The following is a 12,899-nucleotide window of genomic DNA, read 5'->3' as shown; positions in this document are numbered from 1 at the left end:
ACATTGTGATGATCAGCTGCATCTAGTGACCATATTGTGATGATCAGTTGCATCTAGTGACCATATTGTGATGATCAGCTGCATCTAGTGACCATATTGTGATGATCAGTTGCATCTAGTGACCATTTTGCATCTTGTGACCATATTGTGATGATCAGTTGCATCTAGTGACCATTTTGCATCTAGTGACCAAATTGTGATGATCAGTTGCATCTAGTGACCATTTTACATCTTGTGACCATATTGTGATGATCAGTTGCATCTAGTGACCATATTGTGATGATCAGTTGCATCTAGTGACCATTTTGCATCTAGTGACCATATTGTGATGATCAGTTGCATCTAGTGACCATATTGTGATGATCAGCTGCATCTAGTGACCATATTGTGATGATCAGCTGCATCTAGTGACCACATTGTGATGATCAGCTGCATCTAGTGACCATATTGCCTCTAGTGACCATATTGTGATGATCAGTTGCATCTAGTGACCATATTGTGATGATCAGCTGCATCTAGTGACCATATTGTGATGATCAGCTGCATCTAGTGACCATATTGCCTCTAGTGACCATATTGTGATGATCAGTTGCATCTAGTGACCATATACAGTTGCATCTAGTGACCATATACAGCTGCATCTAGTGACCATATTGTGATGATCAGCTGCATCTAGTGACCATATTGTGATGATCAGCTGCATCTAGTGACCATATTGTGATGATCAGCTGCATCTAGTGACCATATTGTGATGATCAGCTGCATCTAGTGACCATATTGTGATGATCAGTTGCATCTAGTCACCATATTGTGATGATCAGCTGCATCTAGTGACCATATTGTGATGATCAGTTGCATCTAGTCACCATATTGTGATGATCAGCTGCATCTAGTGACCATATTGTGATGATCAGCTGCATCTAGTGACCATATTGTGATGATCAGCTGCATCTAGTGACCATATTGTGATGATCAGCTGCATCTAGTGACCACATTGTGATGATCAGCTGCATCTAGTGACCATATTGCCTCTAGTGACCATATTGTGATGATCAGTTGCATCTAGTGACCATATTGTGATGATCAGTTGCATCTAGTGACCATATACAGTTGCATCTAGTGACCATATACAGCTGCATCTAGTGACCATATTGTGATGATCAGCTGCATCTAGTGACCATATTGTGATGATCAGCTGCATCTAGTGACCATATTGTGATGATCAGCTGCATCTAGTGACCATATACAGTTGCATCTAGTGACCATATTATTCCCAATCAACGCTTTATTTATGAATGAATAACATTTGACCATTTTGCCCCATTTACCAATAATGAATATACCAGCAGTTTTGCTGGACGAATAGCTATTTAATTTTTATTTTTTATTATACTATACAGTCAGATTGTTCAATCTCCATGCAGCCTTTTGTTAAATGTGATTTCACTAGTGTAATTTCTCCTGCGTCTGCTGTTGCGCTGCCATGCACGACAATGAAAATCACATTACTCACTATGGTGTCTGTTCTCGTCAGTGAAACATGGTGTAGTGCGATTTTTTTTTTTTTTTTTTTTTTTTTTTTTTTTTTCCAAAAGGCGTTGGTGTTTCTTTTGGTGCAGCATAGTGCATTTTGGCCCTATAGACTTCACTGGATGCACATGAAAAATCGCATGTAAAATAATGTAAAACGTGGGTACATATGGTTTTTGGTGCGGCTTTTTTTTTTTGTTTTTTTAGTTTTGTGTAAAAAAAAAAAAAGTCTCCACCTCCTACAAAAAATTAAAAACACATTAAAAAAGGTATATAAAAAAGGCAAAAATGCACTAAAAACTAAAAATGTTATATGAGGACAAAACTATGCAATCTATTCAGTTAGTATCCAATCAGCCAACGTAGTTGTTGGCATGTCCAGCTTTAGGCTCAATTCACTAAGGTGAAACAGGATAAGGGTCTTTATTTTCCAAAAAGTGACATTTTTAGCTGACTTTGGTGAAATTTGAAACATATAGTCATATGGCTGAAAATAAAGATTGTTGCCAGTGAGAGAATCACAAATATGACATGGTCCTGTTGCTGGCAAAAACTCGGCGGCTTTTACAGCGTTACACTCTCACTGGCCTGATGAGCAAGGAGTTGCTTCCTTGCTAAGGCAAATACTGTAGAATGTTACTTGCCAGTAAAGGAGCGACGACTTGTTTATCCTTGCAGCGAGGGAGCAACACCGTGGAAGCAGATGAGGATTTCTGTGCAGTATACAAGAGGATTGCAGCATCATGTAACATCATCTTTTGTGAATTGGGTCTCATTCAGACCAGAACTCTGATCCAGTTATTCACTTCTTTCTGACTGTATTATTACATATACTGTTCTTTCTGTCTAGAGATGGCATCTGTTAACAAAAACGGGAGCAGCTCACGTTTGCAAAGTCGGAAGCCACCTCATCTTTCCATCACCATCCCTCCCACTGAAGGCGCCGGAGATGCTAAACAGACTCGGGTATGAGAGCAATAACGAACATCTGTTATGTAAAAAGTATAGTCCAATCTGATTAAAACATATGTGGAACACTGCATACTTTTTATCTGCCATGCTAGATCTACTCTTATTTATTAACTGCTTGCTAACTGTTCATATACAGTGCGGGCCCACTGCGCCCCATACACGTACGTGATCCAGTATTTTGAGGTAGAGGGCTCGCGCCCACCGCCCCGGCTGTGTTATTCGATACAGCACAAGCCGTTAAGCAGGTCCCAGCCAATGATTTATGGCCAGGACCTGTTCATCGGCTTAGCTAATGACAGAAGAGATGCTTGTGTTGGTAAACAACACAGGGCTCTCTACAGACAGAAGTGGTGTGGCATTTTTATTTCAAAGCAGGGAGTAAAAGCCGGCACGTTGCTTAGTAAAAACAGCACATACTATGCACCAAAAACATTGCTAGGCACACATTTAACCCTTGATTGTCCTTAAACGCTAAACCCTTCCCAGCCAATGTCACCGATCACTGTATTGGTGTCAGTGGCAGTTAGTTCCCACAAAGTGTCAGTGTCAGATTGCCCACCTCACTATCACAATCCCACTATGTCACTGATCACCACAATTACTAGTATATAAAAAAATAAATAAAAATGCCAGTATATAGCGGGTAAAATAAGTGTTGAACACGTCACCATTTTTCTAGGTAAATGTATTTCTAAAGGTGCTATTGACATGAAATTTTCACCACACCGGTAACAAGCCATGCAATCCATACATGCAAAGAAACCAAAATAAGTAAGTGCAGAAATTAAGTTATGTGTAATAAAATGGAATGACACAAGGAAAAAGTATTGGCCATGCTAACTGAAATTTATTTAATGCTTCGTACAAAATCCTTTGTTGGTAATGACAGCTTCAAGATGCCGCCTATATGGAGAAACTGGTGGCATGCATTGCTCAGGTGTGATTTTTTTCTTTCACACAGCCATCAAATCTTGAAGGTTTGTGGGCCTCTTCTGCGAACTCTGATCTTTAGTTCTTTCCATAGATTTTCTATTGGATTAAAGTCAGGTGACTGGTAGAGCCATTCTAGCAGCTTTTTTGTTTCTTTGTATTATGGATTGCATGGGTTGTTACCAACATGTGGTGAACCTTTCATGTCAATAGCACCTTTAGAAAAATAGTGATGTGTTCAATACTTATTTTACCCGATATATATTTAGTGTAAACAGAATAGAAATGCATGCTCTAACACAGTTGCAGTGTTTCGGATAAAGTTATTCATGAAATTATTTTACTTGCCTGAATTAGCCTTTCAGGAATATTAAACATGTATGTAGACCCCAACAATGAACCTCCTTTTTTTTTTTTTTTTTTTTTTTTTTTTAATTTTAATTGTGTATTTATTAAAGTTTTCAAAACACAAGTAACAGATTAATCAGCAATGAGGATTACAAATGAGAAAAAATAGAAAATAATAAAAAGACAATAATCAGGAGGAACATAAGGAAGGGCCCACAACAAAAGAGGGCCAAGTAATATAAACAGTTACATTCCAAAACCGGCCTAAGTCATAGGACAAATAGGGTACATGAGAAACCGCTGCACAATGCTAAAATTAAATATGCGAATGAGAGTAAGTGGGTAGTGTGGGATTGCACACATAGGGCTACACACGTATGTAAACGGTGATCACACAACATGTGAGCTCTTGTCTTCAACATTCGAATGAGAGCAATTATTCTAGCACCAGACCTCCTGTATAACTCTAAACTGGTAACCTGTAAAGGCTTTTAAAGCGACACTTATGGAGATTTTTAGGTACCCTAGTTTTAGCACTGATCCACAGCTGTACGCAATTTTAAAAGTGTGACATGTTAGTCATCTATTTACTCGGTTTCAAATCTCTTATGTTTACCACAAATTGGGTATTATGTTGTGTTTTTTTTGTACTAAAATTCATTTTTCCTGAAAATTTGCATTTGATAAACTTCTGCGCAAGTAACGTGCTAAAACAATTTGCAGCAGCAGCCATTTTATTCTCCAGGACCCTTGCTTAAAAATATATAACAATTGGGGGATCGGAGTCATTTTCTAGCAAAAAATGCTGATTTGTTTAATGTATGAGAGAAATGTAAGAATTCATTCGGACTGCAAGTAGTTAAAATAACAAAAATTAGGGAAATGGGTGGGAACTGCAGAAATGTACAATATAAGATTATTATTTTTGACATACACTTTGGTATTTTTTTTTTCTGTTTTTTTTCTGTTCCTCTGCAGCCTTTGGCTAAACCAGTGTACCATAAAAGTGTGAGCCTTCAGGAACCTCAGCGAACAGAAGAAGTAGCCCCAAATGAAAGACCTGGCTTCAGAAGACAAACGTCACTATCCCAGAGCATAAGAAAGTGAGGAGGAAATCATTGTATTTCTATGTTAATGCACACTATTGTGATAAATGTGGTATTTACCTTTAAAGTGCTAAAGGGCATTTTTTTTTTTTTTAGCATTTCTTAGGGCTTGTTCACACTTGACTAAATTTCTAACTCTTAACACACATTCCTATATTGTTAGTTTGGGCGTTAGACAGGCGTTAATGAGCTTTAATTTGGCTGTTAGGCGTTTTACAAGCGTTAAAAACGCTCCCTAAATGCCCTATGCACGGTTTTATAAGCGTTTTTACAAGCCTTTAAACTGCACCACAAATGCCTATAATAAACTGTAATGTTAATAACATGCCACAACCACACTGCAAATGCCTGCCAGTGCATTTGCGGAGCTTCTCTATAGACTTGAATGGGAGGCGTTGAAAGGCTTCAAACTCCTCGTGACTCGACATGAGGCTTCAGGTTTGAACACTTCATATTTTAATAATGTGGACAGCACAGCGCGCTCCCAGCACAAAAAAGTTGGTGTCACTGAGAGCCCCGGGTCCTGTTCTAACGTTCGGGACACAGGACTCCCAGTTCTGGGTCACATGATCGCTGCGATGGCCTCTGATTGGCTATCACAGTGATCAGTCACTGTACAGCCCGACCCCTTGTTTTTTTCTCTCTCTATGAATGGAGGAGATAGATGCATTGCATCTCTCTAACTCCTGGCATAGAGGAAAAAAAATGTTTGTTTAAAAAAAAAAAAAAAAGATAAATATTAAAAATTAAAATAAAGAAAAAATACCTAGATCAAGGTTTGATCTAGTTCAGTGCCAGGGTTAGTGTTCAAGTCAGGGTCAAAGATCAAAAGGCCATTGTCAAAGGTCAGGGTTTGCAAAAAAAATTTGGTGTGGGTGTGTTTTAGGTAAAAATAAAACAAAACAAAATGCGCACTATTGTTTCTAGGCTGTACTACGGGTACAAACAACAAATAACATACACATATATCGTCAAGAGCTGGAAAATTTATTTTGGTTTGCTCTTTGATGGTAGATTATGGTAGTAGCAAGAAACACACAGCTAAATTAAAAAAAGGTTTTTTTTTTTTTTTTACTATTTTGGGCCAGTTTTCCTTTGATAATAAAATAATCAGGAGATATCCATTACCATTTACCATCAAATGAAAGCCCAATTTGTTCTGAAAAAAGAAGGTATAATTCACCTGGATATACAAAGTAGTTGTGATGATATGTACGGTTTTACTAACACTTGTCAACGTTGCAAAATTGTGCTTAGGCATTTAGATTTGTTTTACCCTTAGGCGTGAAGGGGTTAATGTTATCAATGCAACAGTCAAAGTCGCATCCAAGTTGCACCCATCTGAAGTTGCATCAAAGTCGCATTGTAAAGTCACAATGGAAATCGCACAACTTTGGAGTTGCACAAGTGTGAATGAAGCCTTAAAGTGGAACTTTAGGAAAAAAAAAAAAGTAGGCAGGCTCTTTATTGCAGTTTTAGTGGGAAAAAAAACTCAGCTGCTTCTAGGGGTGAAAGTGGTGTTAGCACTAAGTAGAAAATAAATCAATAGTAACAAAGAATTTAGAGTATTAGTGGTGTACATAAGAGATTCTTGAAATAATTTAGCAATGAATGTGCCTACCATACACATGTAATGTGGTGTGCTTACTTGATAGATTCCAGCAGAAGACAGAGGAAGAGACTGAGGACTTATTACCACCCGACTCTCTCTCTCTTTCTGTATGCTATTTCCATTAGCATGATTTAGCTACATTGAACTCAATATGTGAGCTTTTAAAGTCAGAATGGTCTACACATCACGGCATTTAGTAACCACATCCCTACTCCCCCACAGCCTAGACATTTGCATGCATTTGACATATTGAAAACCTATTTTGGATTTCCAGGAAAACTGCGTTCTGCTAATTGAGGCTACGCTGTGTAGTAACAGAGGGAAAAGTAGGAGCACCACACTCAAGAAATGGAGTCCAAAGTATTTTTATCCTTTTCAATAGTCGACTTGTTGAACGATTTTGCTCAACAAGTCAACTTGATATGATTTTTTTGCCTTGAAACTTTAAAGCTATGGGTTTAATTCCCACCAGGGACCATAGACCTGAGTTTGTGGGTTTTCTAGGGGCTCCTGTTTCCTCTCGCTACCCAAAAAATGACCTAGACTGACTTCCATCTAAATCAAATTGTGTGTGACTGTGGTAAGGGGATCAGATCAGACTCCTTGTGCTTAGGGGCAGATGAATTTACTCTTTTCTCATTACAGGGGCACAGCCCAGTGGTTTGGTGTAAGCAATGATTGGGAGGGAAAGCGACAACAGTGGCAGCGTAAAAGTCTTCATCACTGCAGTCTCCGATATGGAAAGCTTAAACCTCAGTATCAGAGGGATATGGAACTGCCCAGCCAGGAAACTCCCTCCTTCCAGGCCACAGAGTCCCCTGCCACTTACCGAATGCCCAAGGTATGTCTTTTAAATGTTGTCACAGGTTTTAACCAGCATTTACTAATTAAAAAAAAAAAAAATTAAGGAGTTCCGCCAGAAAACTGATCAAGGAGATGAACTGGATGTCTAAAACAACGATTTTTTTTTTCTCAGCATGGTGCATCTGGTCATGAAAATGTCAGATCTAAAAGTTTGCCATATGTCCCTAACATCTAAAGTATTCATAACCATAAAGCAGACCTTTATGCAACCCCAAATCCAAAAAATTTGGGATGCTGTGTAAAATCTACATAAAACAGAATGCAATGATTTGTAAATTTCAAAAACCCATATTTTATTCACATCAGAAAATAGAAATCATATCAAATGAAAACTGAGAAAATGTGCCATTTAAAAAAAAAAAAAAGGTAATTTTGAAATTGGCATCAACACAGTTCAAAAAAGTTGGGATAGGGCCATGTTTACCATGGTGCAGCATCCCCTCTTCTGTTATCAACATCAGTTGCTGGAGTTTTGGTAGAGGAATGTCCCATTCTTGCCTGCTATAGAACTCTTAACTGCTCAACAGTACTGGACACACAAATCAGGGCTTGGGGATCGAGCACGCACGAGAACCCCCATAGAAAGTGGCTTGCTATGGAGGCACTAAGCAGGGGGGGGAGCCCAGAGCTCTGACGGTGGACCCAAGAAAAGGAGGATAGGGGCTGCTCTGTGTAAAATCTTTGCACAGAGCAGGTAAGTATAACATGTTTGTTATTTAAAAAAAAAAAAAAAAGATGCATTTAATATCACTTTAAGGGTGAGGGTTAAGTTTGCACAGGTGATTTATAAGCAGTTGCAGGACTCCCTGCAGGTTTTCTCACAAGAGTGACTTGCACTACATGGATATAAAACACAGATGTCTAAAACTGGTCACTTTAAAAAAAAAAAATAAAGCATCATAAGATCGCTGGTGCCATAACTTGTACGGGAAGACATTTTTACACTGACAGGAAGACTCCATGAACTACCACAGCGCTAAACAGTACCGTGCTAGTTCATTTAGAATTACAAGCCGACATTTGCAAAGGATGTCGGAACTTGTATGTTAATTCACAGAACTCTGTCAATGAATGACGCAGCCTCGTGGGCGGAGCCCTGCATGGCCGTGCTGTTTTTTAAAAAGTGACAGGGAGCTTCTCCCCACACTGCTGTCACAGGGAGAGAGGCAGTAGTGGTTGCAGCAGTGGGAGCACGTTACACGTTTCACTCTAGAAATGGGTGGAACATGTAACATGGAAGGAAAAATGTCATCAGCACACCGATGATCACCAATATGGGTCCAAAGGTTTTAATGAATGATCACATAGTTAAAGCAAGGCAACGTTTCGGAGTCTCGCAGGACCCCTTCATCAGGTATGTGACCATGCCTATATAGACAAAAAGGTAAGTCCCTTTGAGGACGTGCATAGCACGAAACGCGTCAGGGGGGGGGGGGCGGGCTACAGCACCTGGACATCTTAACCACCGCTGGTGGCTATTCTTTTAAGATTGCGGTCAGTATTTTATCTTTATGTTACATCATTACTCCTGAAATAATGTGCTTTATGCAGTATCATGCTATGTGATGTCCCTTATTGGGCTCTTTATGAGCGCCACCCTGTTGCAGTACCAAGTTTAAGGAGGGACTCCAGAGGTGTATGTGTGTCTGATGAACCAGGGAACCTGACCAGGATGGATGACCAGTGAGCGCAGCTTTACCTGAGTGCGGAGAACCTAGATGTACCTGATGAGAGAGGAGACTTCTTTCATGCGTATTTTAAACGCACTTCTGGTGAGTGCGCATTTAATTTATTTCCTGCTCACTTTTGGATCATTCACTCTGATTGGCAAAGGAGACCTGGCAGAATTGGCACATCACATCCTTTTATATGTTTGTGGACACTAGACTGAACATCGAATTTATTTTTGTGATGAATACATGATCTAATGTCCTCATCTTTCTACTCTTGAAATTGAGTGTATGTTGACATTTTACCTTTTCATTATTAGTGCTGCACCTTTTTGTCTATATATTATCTTGGAAGGTTATGTTGGTTACATTTTTTGGTGTTCTAGCGGCTTGTACCAAATTTTCACTACAGTAAGCGCTCGCTACACAACTCGTTTCTATGTGACCATGCCTGATGAAGGGGTCCTGCAAGACAAGAAACGTTGCCTTGCTGTAACTGTGATTGTTCATTAAAACCTTTGGACCCATATTGGTGATCATCGGTGTGCTGGTGACATTTTTCCTTGCTGGTTTTGTTCGGTTCCAGCCGACGGTCGCTGCAGCACCCACTTATACACACAGCCATTTTTAACGCAGGAACGTTTGTGTTTGGATTGTACACTTGCATTTTGAACATGTAACATGTTCCCAAAGGTGAAATTATCTTTTAAAGACTTTGTTCACACCGTGTACCACATATATGCACAAACTGAGTGACAGTATTGGGGTGAATACCTCTGTGGAGGTAGCAATGGATAAATTGTACATTGGACCTCCTGTCCGTGTCTAATTCATAGGCCCCTCACTAGTTTTAAAGTCCTTGTACATAGACATTTGAGTTTGGCTTGTGTTACCAAGAGGAATATGAAGGCTATCTTTTGCTAACCTTTTTGAAATCAAAATTCTAACGATCTACAAAGATATGACTTACTGTAAAACAGTACTGAATTGTAGAAAATTTTCAGAATCCCCCCATGACAACCCTCTCCCCTTGTTTCCCATGAGTCTGGGGCCCCAGGCAGCAGCTCATTCTGACCCTTCTTTATAATTTAAGCTGAGTGCAGCTTACCCTGTAAGGAGCTCACATTGGATATTTAGAGGAGCAAAATGCCACACTGATAGAAAATGAGAGAAGTCTTCTGACAGAGGAGTTATTTATGATGATTAGATGTGAATTCTGTACTTAGGAGTGGCAAGGGGGCTCCAAAATAGTCTAGTCTTGCGTTTGAGCAACCAAAATGTCTTAATCTGAATGAAGATGTAAGGCTGGAAAACCAAAAGTGGCTTGGATGTCACTGCTACCCCTAACAACTAGGAGAGCAGTCCATGGGGGGGAGGGGGTTAATGCAGCCAGGCCTAGACAGTTGGTTGCAATAGGGGAATCTCTCAGGAGAACTGATAAAATAATTTAACAATATCCTAGTGACAAAGTACAACTAAAGGCAAATAGAACAGGACAGGCCTTGGAGTATCTCACCAAAACTTAGAAAACCTGTCATCTAGGATGCCTAAAATTTGTGCAGAATTCTGAGAAACACAGTGAATTGGTCAGAAAGTGACATTTGTATGGGCATTCTGTCCACAAACAATGTATGGAATTCTGAAATTTAACATATTCATTATTTTGTCTTTTGGTTGAACTTGGTGGAAATGTATCTTTTCAAATGAGCTCCTGTTGCTTATGTATATGACAGATTTCAATAGTATGATTTATGCAAAAAATTGCCTTCTGCATTTTCACTCACTTAACTCTTCACTTTTCCTTATTTCAGATTGTTGATCCGTTGGCACGAGGAAGGGCCTTTCGTCAACCAGATGAGGTGGATCGGCCACGAACCCCTCACGTAGGAGTTGCCCCAGTGACCCCTGGAGTCCTATCACTAACCTCCTTCACCAGTGTGCGTTCAGGTTACAGTCGTTTTCCAAGACGGAAGAGAGAGAGCGTGGCACACATGAGTTTCCGGGCTGCAGCCGCTATCATAAAGGTGAGCTACACTCCCCTTGTTGTAACAGGAGAACCCTGTATCAGAGCTTACGTTCCCCACATAAAAATAAGTGGGAAAAAAAATTGATGCAGCCACCACTCATGGAATGGTAAACTGCATTCATTTCTTTTTCCTTGTGTATAGGTACATGTGAAGTTATTTAAATATACTGTGTTTAAGTATAAAAACAAGTGCTGCACTAATTTAAACACATTAATACTCAAGTGCAAGAATAATTAGTAAATATCTGTCAATATTATGTGGAACTCCAATAAAACAGTCTGTGGAATTATTGCAAAAGAGCCATTCTGTGTCCCAATGTGAAAGACAAAGTAATCTTCCAATGTGCTCAACTACATGAACTCCACATCACCATCGTGCCAAACCTGAGAAACACGACCATCATTTAATGAGTAGTCATATTGCGCATGGATCTACAAAACTGTCAGGAGACCAATGTAGTTGTCAAATTCCACTACCTCTCTCTATAAATCACTTCAGAACATCACGTTTGGGGGAAAACAAGAACCTACGCACACGAGCTCAAGAATGCAGGAGCCACTCCTCCTTATTAAGTCATAACTTTCCATAGCAGATATAGCCTTGTCTTACTGATCCCTGGTGATCCGAAAGCATGGAACAAATTTGTATATGCAATTCCATGCATGGAATTGGGGTTCTGTTTCAGACTATTTGGGTAGCAATTATCTCAGGTGTGTGGGTAGTTCTAGCCAAGAAAGGAGAGTTTTTTTTTTTTTGCTGCCGGCCATCGTGTTTTGTTGGTAAAGAGCTCTGGTTTCACACTAGGCACTGTACATAAAATGTAATTGTAAGCTGTTAAAGTGGTTGTAGAGGTAAAAGGATTTTTTATCTTAATGCATTCTCTGCATTAAGGTGAAAAAAAAACCCTTTTATATGCAGTTCCCCCCGCAGCCCCCCCCCAAATACTTACCTGAGCCCGATCTCGGTCCAGTGCTGTGCATGTCTGCACCAGCTTCTGTCCTCTCTCCCAGCTCTCACAGGCTTGCGTCAGAGCAGCGAGAGCCATTGGCTTCTGCTGCTGTCATTCAAAACCTGATTGTGGGGAGCCTGGCTGTGTGTCTGAATAGACTTCCTATGGTGGGCACTCAGCCGAGGGAAGGAGTCAGGAGCATCGGTGAAGGACCCTAGAGGAGGAGGATCAGGGCTGCTCTGTGCAATACCATAGGTAAGTTTAACATGTTTGTTATTTTAATGGGGGGGGAAAAGGGGGAAGGTTTACGATAGCTTTAAGTTTTTAATTTGCCTTCCTCAACAAGTGTTCAGGCTGAGTCGTAGGCCTGTGTGAGATATTCTCATACTCAGGACTGGATGAACTGTAATACAGATCTTACCTTTTGGATGGTAAAGCAGCTCTTCCGCCTGGCAGTACTTGGGTCGTTGGTTCGAATCCCAACCACGGCACCACCTGCCTGGAGTTTGCATGTTCTCCCTGTACCTGCGTGGGTTTTCTCTGGGTTTTCTGGTTTCCTCCCACACACATGCTGGGAGGTAAATTGGATCCTGTTTAAATTGGCCCTAGAATGTGAGTTAGGGACCTTAAATTGTACACCCCTTGAGGCTTAGGGACTGATGTGAATGTACAATATACGTGTAAAGCGCTGTGTAAATTGACGGCGCTATATGAGTACCTGAAATAAATAAATATGCGTACTTGTATGCCTGGAGTTTAGCTTGAAAGATGCAAATTACTGCAGCTCTGTAATCATTAATACTTTGTTAAATGTTAGTTTTAAATACAAGCAGTGCAAGTCCTGGAAATTGACTTGATATTAGCCTCTGGCAGACCCTGTATAGCTAAGCT

At 40.1% G+C, this 12,899-nt stretch overlaps 1 protein-coding gene across 1 annotated transcript in view; it reads left to right on the top strand.

Annotated features, from left to right (window-relative positions):
• The window catches only part of RHBDF2 (rhomboid 5 homolog 2), a 148,010-nt gene that overhangs the window by 96,913 nt on the left and 38,198 nt on the right, over positions 1-12,899 (top strand). Inside the window, exons 3-6 of the mRNA XM_089682658.1 lie at positions 2,381-2,496; positions 4,759-4,883; positions 7,144-7,339; positions 10,844-11,056. Of these exons, the coding sequence (XP_089538784.1) occupies positions 2,383-2,496; positions 4,759-4,883; positions 7,144-7,339; positions 10,844-11,056 (648 nt within the window). The 5' untranslated portion in view covers positions 2,381-2,382. The remainder of the gene's footprint in view (positions 1-2,380; positions 2,497-4,758; positions 4,884-7,143; positions 7,340-10,843; positions 11,057-12,899) is intronic.

This window comes from Staurois parvus, unplaced genomic scaffold (assembly GCF_062004578.1).
Source record: "Staurois parvus isolate SC_StPar_1 unplaced genomic scaffold, SC_StPar_1.0 ptg000293l, whole genome shotgun sequence".
Classification (NCBI taxonomy): Eukaryota; Metazoa; Chordata; class Amphibia; order Anura; family Ranidae; genus Staurois; species Staurois parvus.
This window is presented reverse-complemented; position numbering and strand designations above follow the sequence as displayed.